The 14,616-nt window shown below is 32.6% G+C and overlaps 1 protein-coding gene across 1 annotated transcript; it reads right to left on the bottom strand.

Annotated features, from left to right (window-relative positions):
- Nucleotides 1–6,905: 6,905 nt before the first annotated feature.
- On the bottom strand, nt 6,906–14,071 carry LOC106665858 (TATA box-binding protein-like protein 1). The gene is made up of 5 exons (XM_014392656.2): nt 13,837–14,071; nt 13,343–13,606; nt 7,622–7,869; nt 7,183–7,277; nt 6,906–7,104 (listed from the first exon to the last, which is right to left on the bottom strand). Exons 1-5 carry the CDS (start codon nt 13,843–13,845, stop codon nt 6,953–6,955), a joined length of 768 nt encoding a protein of 255 aa, XP_014248142.1. The 5' UTR covers nt 13,846–14,071; the 3' UTR covers nt 6,906–6,952.
- Nucleotides 14,072–14,616: the final 545 nt, after the last annotated feature.

The following is a 14,616-nucleotide window of genomic DNA, read 5'->3' on the forward strand; positions in this document are numbered from 1 at the left end:
GTTGTTACATTTTTAAGACTGATACAATTTTGTTATTTATTAAACTAAATACTCCACGTGCACACAAAATACTTTTAAAATATAAGAAAAGTACCTTTGTTTGTGTATATGTGTGTACATAATATATAAATTCTTAATTTGTAAAAGAAAAAGTTGCCACAAAGATTTATAGGCTATTATGTAACAATTTTACCCTAGTTGTAACATTTTAAATTATAAATTAAAATAGACAATGACCTCTGAATAGAGAATTTATTGTAAAAGAACCGAAATAATAATTTAGAAAATTATGGAAAGAAAGCCATGTTTTGAGACAATCGCAAGTGTGTTTTAATCTGGAGCACTTTAACTTACAGATTTCTTTAAATATAGTACATTTAAAAATAGGTTAGCCTTTCTCTCCTTCGGTTTGCATTATGTGATAAATGAAAATTAAGTATTGAAACGAGACCTTCTGTTTAAAAAGCCAATAAAAAATGGAATTGGAAGGTGAATATATAAAATTGACATATTATGATGGCCAGTATTATTCACAAAACATATTATATATTCTGGACGTAATGCTCAATGTTCTATTTATAAAATGTCTATTTTTTTGAAACGCTGTACAGTTTATTATAGTAAAAATTAAAACTAAAATCAATATGATAGTGTTAACTAATTGTGATATAGACTTATACAATTATGTTTCATTAATCTGAATATCTTCCGAGGCAAATTTGTCAAAACAAAATCCTACTTGTAGAGCTTAAAGATCTACACGATAGTGTAATATAGTAGTTCATTTAAAAAATAAAATTAGTACTAACATGCTTCAAACTAAGTTCATAAAAATAATATTACTTATCTAATATCCAAATTATGCTTAACGTAAACAGGTAGAAAATACATGAAAGTTTTTTTTTTTTTTTGTAAACAATCATATCATTTAAAAAAAACAAACTTTAGAGTAATATTCTAGCTCAATTGGCCACTGTAGAAATAGCCGTCCATCAGAATTGTTAGACTTCAATTCTATGTTTGGTATTATTTATAAATATGTTATACAGGAATATAACTATGAATTAAATGTAACTTGACTAATAAACGATTTATAAAATTGTTTAAATTGTGTTTTGCAAAGCTTTGTCTTCAAGACATTGCCAAAGAAAATGATATACTTGATAAATATTAATGTGATATAAATATATTTTAATTTTCTAAAATAACACAAACTTGTTTTTTATTAATCCTATTCGACATCCAATTTTATGACCGCATATTTTTGGCAGTCGTATGCATTTAGCCATTCTGCTATATCTAGAGTAATGCTAAAGATAGCAAAATGCATCTCACAGAAAACAACACATTTTTCTATTTTAAAAAGAGAAGTCAATAAGAAAATGAAATAATGCTGAAGAATGATTAATTTCTTTGCACATGATTAGGTTCATAGAAAATTGAATATGAAAAAGGTATTTGTTTCTGTTATAATGATATATTTTTAGCAACAACCTATGAATATTGTCTTTCCACTTTGAAGAATTTTCCCAAGAAGGAGAAAAGTACAAATTATAATCCTTAAAAATGTTCTGCCATTGAGAGAAACATGATAGCTCACTCTCGATAATTGCTATAGCTGATCCCTAAAAAGTTGTGCAACCATAGAACAAAGAGATCTTAAAACAAAATGAAAGTGAAGTTTAAGGATATGAATAAAAAGATCTCAAGAGGTTTCCTTCCAGATACAATAAATAGAAGTATATTAGTACAGTAAATAAGAGCTGAAGGCAGAGAAAATAGTTTCAGGATAAAAAAAAAACACTGAACTTTTTCAATTGACTCAAACTTTTGCCATCACCAAACTGGGCAGCCATAACATGGAACGGCAAACAGCATCAAATAAATTGAATTTTAATTTTATTGTAATGACATCATTTTACATATGTGACAACCAAGTTCAGTTTATTGCCATTTTTTGCAGTGAATGTTTTCAGAGCAACTTAGTTTCAGTGTAAGTCATAAGTGTAAGTGTCGCACCTTGATCCATTTGCCCTCAAATGACCAACGCTCTGAAGAACTCAATTTTTCTCCTCCCCTGAATACCACAATCTATGATTTATTTACATTGACAATCAAATTCCATTGTTTGGCAGTATGACTCAAACAATTTGACATTTCTTTGAAAGAACACAGGCCACAATAACAATATTGTCAGCATATACTTTAATTAGCCTTTTTTTAATTATAATACCACACTGTAATAATTGTAAAACTAATCTAATTGAGGGTCAATGGGTTACAAAATATTTCGTCATCAGCCCTCTCACACTACACATTCATGCTAATAAATACATTCACTCTCAACACATTCAAAAAATAGGAACAGGAAATACTCTTTGCAACTCAAGCACAATTCTCACACCGGGTAGCTTTTGTACATGCTCTCTATATGGAACCAAGGAACTACACCCTTTAATTAAATGGGACACATCAAGCAACCTTTCTCGACATGCTGGACACGTATGCAGGCATGGCTCAAAAGTAAGTGTTCAAGTGCCAACCTCGCATGGCATATTATTAATCAGGTGAAAATGATTCCTCTTCTACAAGTCAGATCCTCCGAGGATCACCTATCACCATGCTCCTGTTACATGATACCCCTTAGAACAGTAGATCCAGTTAGGTTAGTTAATATTATGAAGATGATAATGCCGCATTTTAATTATAAATTCACCAGCTCCTGATTTTCTCATAATCTTTGATCCATGGTCGATCCTACACTCAACAATTATAATTATGGTTTGAAAGAATCTACCCTGTATGAATATATTTATTGGCCTGAATGATAGAAGGACATTGATGTTTTTAATGTTGGAGAGCTGGATCGTGTGGTTAAATTTAAAGGTTGGGACATCCCAGCCTTACCCACCTTTCTTCTATAGTTATGTTGTACGTCCCAAAGTATTTTCTCCCTCGCAAAATGTAACACTACGTTCAGTTAATAGTGTGCTGAGGTCTATGCTATCTTTTCGCAGAATTTGCATGTACAATGCTGTTAAATGCTGATCTTTCTTAAGTGCCCATTCAGTCTTCAGTACCCTGTTAGGATTCAGTTCCTATCTTCCTGATTTCTTTGATGTATTCTGTAGTCCCTTCCTTTCAAAAGTTCACCAGGAAGTCAGTAAGTAATTGTTACAAAGAGGTTGGTAGGCATGTCCTTTTAAAATTTTCAGTTCACTTTCTTGAAGGCCTAGTTGGGGTGTTCCGTTGTTTAATGTCGGCTTTAATTTCACATAGTTAATTTTACAGAGTGTTAATCTATTCATGTTGCCATTTTTTGTTTATTTCATACATGCGACAAATCAATAAATTCATAGAATTCCCAATTTATTTTGTGACTCTCTCTGCGAGCACTTTTCACTACTTTATCAGCTTTTACATTACCAGATATGTGTAATTCTTAATGACCGTTAATTAATTATTATTTAGAGATCGTGAGATGCGGTCTGGCGTGATGTAGAATTTAGAAAATACATTTTCTTTATCGTGCCGTTTCGATCTTTAACATATGAAACCTACATCAGACCACACATATCATGATCTCTAAACAATCATTACCAGATATCTTGAAATGTCTTTGTTTCCACATGAAAGTTACCTTTATTGTTATTCAGATATCGTGAGATGCCGTCGGGAGTGATGTAGGTTTCAGAAAAACATTTTCTTTATCGTGCCAACGTTTCGATCTTTTATTGAGATCATCTTCAGGGCCTGGGATTTACAAACAATGTTTACATTTAACAAATACATTTAGGATGTGGATAAGTGAATTTATACAATGCAAAATATATTTTATATTCAAACAAAGTATTTCTACTCACTCAAAGTGTTTGTCTTCTGTGTAAGTGTGCCATCCTTGTGTGTCGTGTTGAGAGTGCCAGTGAGATTTTGCTGTTTCATTGTGTTACCTTTATTTTTCTGACTTTTCTCTTTTTTTACGAGGGTATTTCAACTACGAGGTTATATGAACCCTCAAGGTGCTGATATTTTTGAAAAAACCCATTTTGTATGCAGGTTCGAATTCTGAGCCGCTGGATTCGTTCCCAAGACCTTTACCTTACAGCAATGAGTGCCGTGTCAACGCCAAAACCATTGCGACCACTGAAGCCCCTTGTTTTTTCTCTGACTAAATAGAATCATACCAAATTAAAACGATATTGATATTCAAACTAAACATACAAAATGTGGCATTTATTTTATATTAAATTTACTTTTCAGTGCTGGAGTGTTAAATGTCGGTTCAAAATAATAAAATTTAATTATTACTTTCTACAAAAATGTCATAAGGTTGATTAAAAGAAAAAAATAGTACACTTGATTAAAATACTTGCAATTTATTTATTTTTGACAAAAGAAAAACTTTTAAGCATGATAAAGTGGCAACACGATTGATTTATGCCATTGACATGATAAAAACAAAATTTATCACATTTGAAAACAAAGAAATATATATATTTATATAACAAAACCTCCGTATCAATATTTTATTTATTTTTACAAAATTTAGACTTAGATTTAATGACCTAAGGGAAAGAGAGAATAAACTTATTTAGTTATTGCTAAGTGCTTTATAATTAAACAAAACTGAAATAACATTTATTTTAATGTTTTATATTTGACTCATCCTTACTACCCTACAACATATACTGTGGAGTTATTCATATACATATACAATCAAAGTTTCAGGGGCTATTGAGGCATTGGCAAACTTACTTAAACGAACATAAGCCACCTTACTGCTAAGTTTATTATTACTTATTAAACAATATCACACTTTTGACTTATAAAAAATTACTTCCATATAAAAGTTGATTCAAATTATTGAAATTTACAATTTGCTTTTCTCAAAGCTCTTTTTTTTAAATACACTTGTCAGTTAAAGTTAGAAGTTTACATTAGTAAATCATTTTCTGCATATAAACTTAGGAATTTATTTATTAACAAAGTCAATTTGTTCTTCATGAATCACAACTATTTCTACATATTTATAAATATTTGGCAAATTAGAAATTTGGAATTATTTAAAAAACGTTTACTTTTTTTTTAAATTAGGATAACAATTAGTCCGGCTCAGCGTTGTTACAAATAGTGTGCTCATACTTAAATCTTTCTGATATATTGCCGTTGAGGATTAAACCATTCTGATACGGTCGGGGATCCTGAAAATTTTGAGGGATTTTGAGAGTCTGTAGATCTTTTTACACCTATTATACATTAAGGTAAATAGTCTAAACAAAAGACTAATATTTCAAGATCTTAAGACATCTAAAACAGAACAGTACAAGAGTATTTTTTTTTTATTACTACTCCCATTTGTTATTTGGTTTCTGTTATATATCTAACACACTTAAGTTATCATAGACGAAATAGAAATTCTTTCTACACTTAGAATTGTTTATTTGTTTAAAAAAACACACATTTTATTTTTTAAACTGTTAACAATTCTCATTTCGTATTTTTAAAAAAATGTATATCTATCTATATATATAGTTGAATGAAAAACAACACAATACGCCTGTACAAATTTCACACTTTTAAAGGAGCTGATGTTTCTAATAGAAAATGCTTCAAATTTACAGGTGAAAAAGATTCTACTGGCAAATGTATGTATTAATGCATTTTTTTTTTTTTTTAATTATCTCGTTTTGAACCTGTTTTGTAATACGAATTAATAAAGCACACACTGTTTTTGGCAACTATCTAAACATCGATTGGACAATTTATTAATGCCAAACTGAATTTTATCTAATTAAAACGAGACATTCCGCCGGTATTGTTTAAGTTCAATTTATATACGCAGTACCCTTCAACTAATCAGTTCAACTATTACAATTTTTTTAAATGCAATATACATCTAATCGACGCTGAGAGACCAATTTCTCATTTATTTCAACATTAAATAAAAGAAGAAAACTAAATTATATAACATCTCATCCCTTTACCATTAAACGAAAGTGGAATTAACCATAACTTTCCTCTTTTCTAAACGATCAATAAGTCCTGTGATATTTTTACATTTGTCTTAATGCTTTACAAGTTGCCTTGATTTATGAGCACATGAAGGGAAAAAAATGTTCAACGAAATTATAAAAAAGAACAATTTAAATACAAATCATAACATAAATATCTATTAAAATTCACAATTTATTAAAGTAAAAAAGGAACTTTAAATTAAGTTAGTGTGTGTTAATTTTAAATGGGTTAACAATCGTTTTAAAAATTTATTAATGTGAATTAAAGTTTACCTATGAAAACTGAGAATATTAGGAATAAGCATAACTTTACAACTAAAATACAAACTTTTTTTGTACACTTTGGTATTCACATATATGAATCAATCCAAACCGCTCCTCTGGGTATTCAGCCTATAATTTTGTTCATTATATATAAAAATTAAAATTACTATGTGAAAGTATTTTATTATTAATAGAGGAGTGGATTTGAAAAATTAATGACAAAATATAATTGAGAACATAGAAAAAAAAAGATAAAACATTGGCGACTAACAAAAAAACCACTAATCTTTTATTTACAAAAACCAAGCTAAATATGACTTTAAAAAGAAGAAATAAACTAGAAATAAATAAATATTGGTCAAGGTTTCTGTTTGACTAATTAAGATTACGAAAGAAAATAATTTTGGTTTTTTTTGCCTTTTTTTTTTTTTTTAAATTTATTAACATCAAAAATTTCATATAGAAATTCTGGAAAGAAATTGAAATAAATACTTCTTTTTTTGTTTAATGAGATTAAAGAAATTGATAATACACTTGCCAGTCTTTTATATATTATATTAATTACAACTCTTTCTTTAACAAAGGAAAATTGTGAATTAAAAATTCATCTTTTTTTTTAGTTTTTTGTTTTTCTGAGCCGTATTATGTCCAAAATTGAGGAGTACATTGTTACTTCAGTCTTCTGAACTGCCGTCATCTTCAATTCCGTTCCTCGAGTTTTTTCGGTCAAGGACCATTAGCTCATCTTTTGTCCTCTCTTTCCTGAATTCGTACACGAGGGGATAGATCGCTTCTATTGCCCTTTGGACATCACTAACACTAGGAGCTGGAAGGGAAAACATTTCTTAACCCAACGGCTACCGTCTAATATGGAAAGAAAATTTAGATTTGAATGTCAACTTACCTGTCACTGTAATACTGCCTGTAGAAAATATCTTCAGTGTGGCTCTAAGGTGCTTTAACTTATATGTTACACCTGGATGAAGTTCAGGTTCATAGCTTTAAAAAAAAAGAACATTTATTATATGATCATTACAGACTTTTTCTAGAGGGATGATGTAAAATAATACTGTTGAGATAACTTGTAGGGGAAAATAGTTGCTGCCAGAATATAAATAAATATTAGATAAATTTATATCAATGTATGAAATAGTACCTCATAAAAAAATGTTTCTATCATTTCTAAGTTGTAAAAGTGTTAGATTAGAAATAAAGAGATTAATATTGCAGTTGTATTTTAGAAATGAGATATTATTTATCAAATTCCTTTTAAGATTAAAATAATACTATCTCTCAACTAAATATAGTGATGGGATAAAAAAATATTTTGTGCATATGCTTACTCTGCCTCACGATGGCATTCGGAAAAATTAGTTATTTTGATGGCAAATGGCATTGAGCATGTACCGAGTACGTTTACAACTCGATAGTTCGTAAATCTGACGTTGTACCCAAGCTTCTGGAGTATTCGGGCAAACCTCCTGGCTGCCACTCTGGAAGACTCTTCTGAAGTTGCACCAGTGCAAGTCACTTTGCCAGAAGACCACATTGAAGCTGTGGTGTAAGGTTTTCTAAGTTTCATCGTCAACATCTGAAAAAGAACAAAATGAACATTTCAATCTTTCCATTTATCTCCAAACTAAATATAATTTTTTAAAAAATATTTTGTTTAAAATCTCGCATTCAGAGCGATAATCATACCATATCATAGGCAGGCCCAAAAATTAACTTAAAAAAAAGTCTAAATTTCAATAGTTAATATTTTATGCAAAAGCCAGAAATTACAAATATTTTATGGACCTCCAGTGAACAAACGAAATAAAAAGGCTAGTCCTTTTTCCTGTCCTTAAACCGACTCAATTGACTCGTATAGACATCTATGAAACTTCATGAAGATCAAAATCTGTCAAGAAGTTGATTGACCTATTTTTTTGATAAATATAAAATCTGCCTATCCTCAAAGGATCAAACCAGCACGGATAAATATTATATTTACACCAACAAATGAATCATTGCTGAAGAAATTTAACAAAATAAAAAAGAGAGGAGAAAGAGAAAGAGAGAGAGAAAATAAATAAAAAAAATTTTCACTTGTTAAAATTTTATTTGTTTATTAATAATAATCACAAAAGTTTAAGAATGGTGCACTGCTTCCTATTGCTGTTTTTAAGATACAAGGTAAATAATAAATTTCAATGGCATTAAAAGACATAAACAAATTACTGGGCCACGGAGTATGATAAAAAATCACAAGTTAAATAGGAAGTTTTAAATTTTATGACCCAAATAAACTGTATATTAATAAAACAACAAACAGTTGCAAATAACTAAACAGATTTTTTTTAAAGACTTAAATAAACAGTTCTTTATCAGCGTGTAGAGGTTGAATGAACTTTTGATGTAATATGACCCTCAAAATCACTGTGTAGTAAATTCCCCAAAATAAAAAATGTTCCGTTTATTCTCAGTGACAAAAAAAATTAATTAACAAAGCATTTTCAGACTGTTTGTTACAACAGAAATTATCAGCAGTACAAATCAGAATGATTGATATAGATGGTTGATTGGATCTGAATTAATTTTACTCCCTCATTATGTGTCCGATTGTATGTAATTTTTATGTAAAATAAACCATATTAAGGACAACATGTTTATAAAAACAGTCTAAACAAAGAAAAACAACTCAAAAGGATTATTTACAGATAGGAAATATTTATAGATAGTAGGCAACAATCAGATAACAAAAAGGTAAGAATGGAAGCTACTGAGTTGAGGAGGCTGAATGAATATTTCTTTTATTTATAATTTTATATTAAAAGACAACCAGGGTTGCGACCATCTCTTATAAATAAATTACAACCCTTGAAATGGCAAACTACCTAAGTTGAAAATGTCTAGGCCATTTTTCATCTTGCATAATTGATCCATTTATCATCAATTTATAAAGCATATTTTAATTATTTTCATAAACGAATCTCAGTACAGTGTGTATGATTGCTTTCTTAATGCTTAGATTTGTTATAAACTTTAATTTAGAAATAGTAGAAATGATGGGCAAGTCCTTGCTAAAAAGCATAGTTTGGTGTTTTACGTCCTCAAGGGTTAAGGAGGAATAAGTTTTATTTGTTAGTCTAAGAAAAGGGCAAACAACAGAAAACTGGCTATAGAGGGTTGTAAAAACTTAAGATCAGGACAAGAGATCAAATTCTGCTTGTAAGCCTTTTTCAGGCATCTTCCATTGCTTATACTTTGTACAAATTGCTCATACAGAATATGTTAAAGAGGAAACTAAAAACTGGCTAAGTTCTGGACCATTCCCAAGGTCAAAAACCAAGGTTACTATTGGGATGCAAAGGCTAAACCTCACAATACAAATTATCACCCAAGCTCAGTTTTTAGGCTTAATTTTAGTTAGTAAAAGTAAAGTAATTCCTGATATACAGGAGGACTTAACACTCAACTACCAGTCCGATCATGGACAAGTGGTCAGAACAATTTTACAACACTTTTTCTTTCCTTCAAATTGTTCTCAAATAAAGTAAAAGTCAATGCCAAGTTTAAACTAAGATCCACTAATGTGATGCCCTATAATCCGGCCACCGAGGTTCCTTTATTTAATATTAATTTGTTGATGTCATCAGGAGAGGAATGAAGTATTTTAGAAAAACACTTTTTCTTTTTTTGCAGTTTCGACCTTTAGTCGTGTCATTTTCAGGGCATAAAGGGTGGTGCTATTCTTGTGATGTGATCTCAAGATAGAGAGAGATGAGATCACAATAATTTCACACGAAACAAATATAACACCACTCTTTATGCCCTGAAGATAACCTGAATAAAGGTCAAAACATCGGGAAAAAAATTAAATTAAATTAAATTAAAAATGGGTTTTTTCCTAAAATACTTCATTCCTGACCTCAAAATTTCAAAAAATTATTGAACAATTGGTCGCTAAAAAGCACACACTTAACATTAAGTCAGTACACTTACTTAATTTATAGAACTTTACAAATCTTATACCACATAACCAGAAAAAGTTTGGTGGGTTTTCATTTGTTATTGTTTTAACACGGTTAATCACATTTCTATTTACATAGAAGGATTAGGAGTTTACATCATGTAATACCAGGGGGATGTGTCAGTTTGTAAAGAAAAACTGTCTCGAACAGTTCTCTGTAAATTTTTTCCCATGGCTTCAAAACCCATAATTCATTGCCGTGTTCATTGTATAAATTTAAGCTCAGTATTAGGGCGACTGAGGCGGCTCGGTGAATTTGCAAACTGTTCTGTGATGAAACGATAATTGAGTGCACTGTCCAAAAGTGATTTAAACCAAATTGTTTCTGGAAATGAGAGGTTTTAAGACGAACCACGGTGCGGTAGAAGAATGTAAAGAGCTCACCACGGTTTTCAACCCAACTGATGAAACTGTTCACTCTGGCTTACATTGACTTCACAGATGCAAGCAAGTAAATGGGTTCCTCATAAATTGACCGATGGTAACAAGCTTCAGCATCCAAACATTTGCCTCATTGCTTTCAAAACACAAAGGACATTTTTTGACCAGATTGTTACCTGCGACAAAAAATGGTTCCTGTTCAGTAAAGAACTTTTCAGTTTGATAATTGACCCCTTGACCAATTGTTGCAAAAACTTAATGTTCACCAACAAATGGTAATGCTTTGGTAAAATACGATTTACTACTTTTTTAACCATTTTTTGGCAGTGACATCAAACAATTTCTTGGCATCATCATCGATCACACTGCATATTCAATGAGGTGCCTTGACCGTTCTAGTGCCAAGCTTAAATTTATACAATAAGCGCGCACAAATTCTGCGTTTTCAAACAATGAGAACGAAAATATTTTAAAATTTACTGTGAACTGTTTCCTGAACTGGCACATTATCCTCTTGGTATTACGTTACATAAACACCTAACCATCCTAAGTAAGGGAACCGCAGTAGCTGAATGGTCAGTGGGAAAGACTCTTGCTCTAGACCCTCCCCCATCAGGGGATCAATTCCCGTCAACCCCTGGCCCTTTTTTTATACCCCCCCTCCCCCCAAAGAAAAATATGCATCACACATGAGGTATGCCTTGGCTAATATGCAAATTAAAAAAAAAATCAACCTAGGCAAATAGAAATGCTATTAACCATACTAAAACAATAAATGAAAAACCCATTAACTTGTGTGGTCACCTGGCATGAATGGGTAATATAAAATATGCTCACAGTGAGATGATGGGTAGGAAATAAATTGCCTTTTCCACAATGGGGATCCTATTTGAAAAAGACAATTTATTTCCTACCCATTAACTTATTATAGAGGTCCATAAAATAAGGATGGTCAAATCAAAAAATACTCGCAATATCCCAGATCTAAAATTGCTGGGGGGAAAATTATATCCTATCAATTATGCTACTTTGTTTCAAGTAATCTCTAATTTTTAATTTAGTACAGTTTAGAGTATATTTCTTGTTTTATATGTTCTACCAAATTACATTAAAAATTGATGAAAAAAATTCATCAATTCTTAAACTGCTCAACAAGTAAAATCCCATGATACAAATGATTATAAAAGCTTCAATTTTTAGGTTTAATTTAAAATTAATAAGTAAAAATAAAGTAATTCCTGTAATACAGGAGGATTTTTTTTTTTGCTTTGCTTTGATGCATACGGCCAGTGTCCCATGTTGCCAGTGACACCACCCACCCAACCCGCACGAGCCGACAAAGCCACTCCCGGGAAGAGGCTGAGAGCGCCCCCTTTAGACTTATTTTTTGACATTTGGTAACTCCGTCCTCTCATACAGATACAGTGGGAGAATATAGATAAAACCCACTTACATCGCGTTACAGCACTGTGGAAAAATCCACATCCTCCCTGCAACCCAACAGGAGGGCTTTACTTCCAATTACCATCAGTCCGATCGAGGATAAGGGGTCAGAATAATTTTTCATTAATTTTTCTCCCTTCAAATTGTTCACAAATAAAAGCCCAACTCTATGTTGAGAACTGAGATCCACTAATGTGATATCCTAATAACTCAGCCACCAACATTAAGCCTAAGTTACATTTAAGCATTTTACAAGCCATGTATGAAAGGCTAATATTAAAAAATTTGTAGTTCGATTGTTCCCAATCATCCTGGTCTGTCAAGCAGGTTCGGTATGTCTGATGCACAGAGTTTTGAAGGTATGGAGACCAGAATCATCGGAGCGTGTTCTTCATTTTTCAAAATATCTGGCAAAAAAAATCTTTAGTGTTTTGATTGGGTTTTTTTTCAGGGTGTTATCCTCTTATGATTGTTACTTAGAATGAAAAATTCCAATGCAGAGAATAAGAGCACTTTTAATTCTACACCCTCAGGGATGAACTGGATAAGTCCAATTTTGACCAAAATAAGAGTGCAGAAAGTACATATTTCAGTCAAGACATTAGGCTTGAGAGACGGTATAATTGATTTAAAACCACTGCCTTTTAAATGCATCTTTTTTTGACACCTTGTAACATTTTGATAAATCTACTCGTACAAAATCCTGATTTTTTTCAACAACCAGAGGATGCAGAATTGTAAACTTCCATTGAGAGGGGCACGAAAGTCAACCAACTGCTTCAATGGCTGTGTATTGCTCAGTGTGTATGAGAGGCGAATCAGAACCAACGAAGAGGTTGGCCTTGGTCGAAGTTTGAACTTCTGGCAGTAACATCAAAAGGGTTTACATTGACTGCGATTCCACATGGCCGATGCCCTTGGTTTGGTGAGGATGAGACAATGCTTTGGCAACTAACATTCAGCCCAATATATTGGTTGTTTTCCGCTGGCCAAGATTTGCTTAGTGTGTTTAGATTTTACAAGGTCCAGGTCAAATCCATCTAGAACAGGGAGCTGTCTCATTAAGTCATGTTGTCTTTCTTGTAATGTTGTATGTGTAAAATTTTATATTTTAATGAGTGTGTAGGCTCAGTACTGGCTGAAATTGAGGTTATTTAATGAAATGTAAGGAGATGGTGGCCATCAAACACTTGTGCTGAAAAGTTGTAACTGAATGTATACGTACCCCATTCTCTCTCCGGTACTCGACATGGCATCCGCTTAACGCAATCTGCCTAAGGTTCAAATGACACCGGACACTAAAACTACAAACTACATTGTTTATAACAATGTCAATCTCTGGTTCTTCCTGTTCAATGATGCATTCGTTGTCAGCCACTTGAATCTGATGTTCGTGCCCTACGCTTCCGATTTGGTCCATTTCAAGATGACCAAGGGACCCGTTTTGCAATGGTTTCATTCCGTTTCCTTGGACTACAGCAGCCATCACCTGAATGAGAAAAGGGGAAAAGTTCAAAACGTGATCAATTGACATAAAACGATAAATGAAGGTTATTAATTTCAGGGGGTCGGCGTTCGGCTGAAAAAACGCCAAACGTCAAAAGCGAGCTGGGCCCGGTCAAATCGGACTTTTCCCCGTCTTCGAGTCGGCAAAAAAGGCCGGACCGACACGGGTTTACCTCGCGGATATTTCTATTTTAAGTTTTAATAACTACGTACGAAATTCATTTCCAAGATTCTTTTCTCATCGTGCCCTTTTTAGCCGATCCCAGTTCCATTCAATGGTGGATGAGCGGGTCACTCGGGAAAGGCGACATTTCGACAGAATCGCCTTTAAAAACACGGTGGTCGCGATCAGCAAGGGAAAACTCAATGAGACGGACCCGTTTCTGCGAAATTACTGGATGATCCCGACGAGCCGCCAGAGCAATCTGCTGGTCGTTTCGCCTTCCTGACCCAAAGCCGCCGCCGTCTCGATCGCCGAGCGTTCAACGAGCCGACAACCGATTTGGAACAGTTTCCGCCCGATTCGCCTCAATCTAGTCACTGTGGATGCGAATTCTGACGAAATTTTGGTCTGACGGGAGTCCGAAATCTCGTCAGAACAAGGCGGTTACATTGTGCGCGTTTTCTGATCAGTACGTTTGTTCCTCTCAGCAAAATGGACGAATTTAATGAGTTTTACTTTCTTGAAAGTCCGTTCAATAAGCTATTGTTGACAGGTGGTGGGAAAACAGAACATTTTAAAACTTATTGCTAGTCCCTTAAAAAATTGCTCATTAATCCATGTACATTTAGCGGTCATAATTGACCATATTAGTTAAAATGAAATTTGAAAAATGGCAAAAAGAGGGAAAATTCGAAAGGTTGGAGGTTGAGATGAGTTGGTGTCTGAGGTGATCGAAGTTTCTATAGTTCAAGTGGTTCAAGAGCAGCGGCGTATTGAGCCGAAGGTCGTGGGTTCGAATCCCGCTAGAACTAATTTTTCGTCGCAACCAA

The sequence above is a fragment of the Cimex lectularius genome, unplaced genomic scaffold, assembly GCF_000648675.2.
Source record: "Cimex lectularius strain Harlan isolate CLEC.00 unplaced genomic scaffold, Clec_2.1 scaffold197, whole genome shotgun sequence".
In the NCBI taxonomy this organism is placed as follows: Eukaryota; Metazoa; Arthropoda; class Insecta; order Hemiptera; family Cimicidae; genus Cimex; species Cimex lectularius.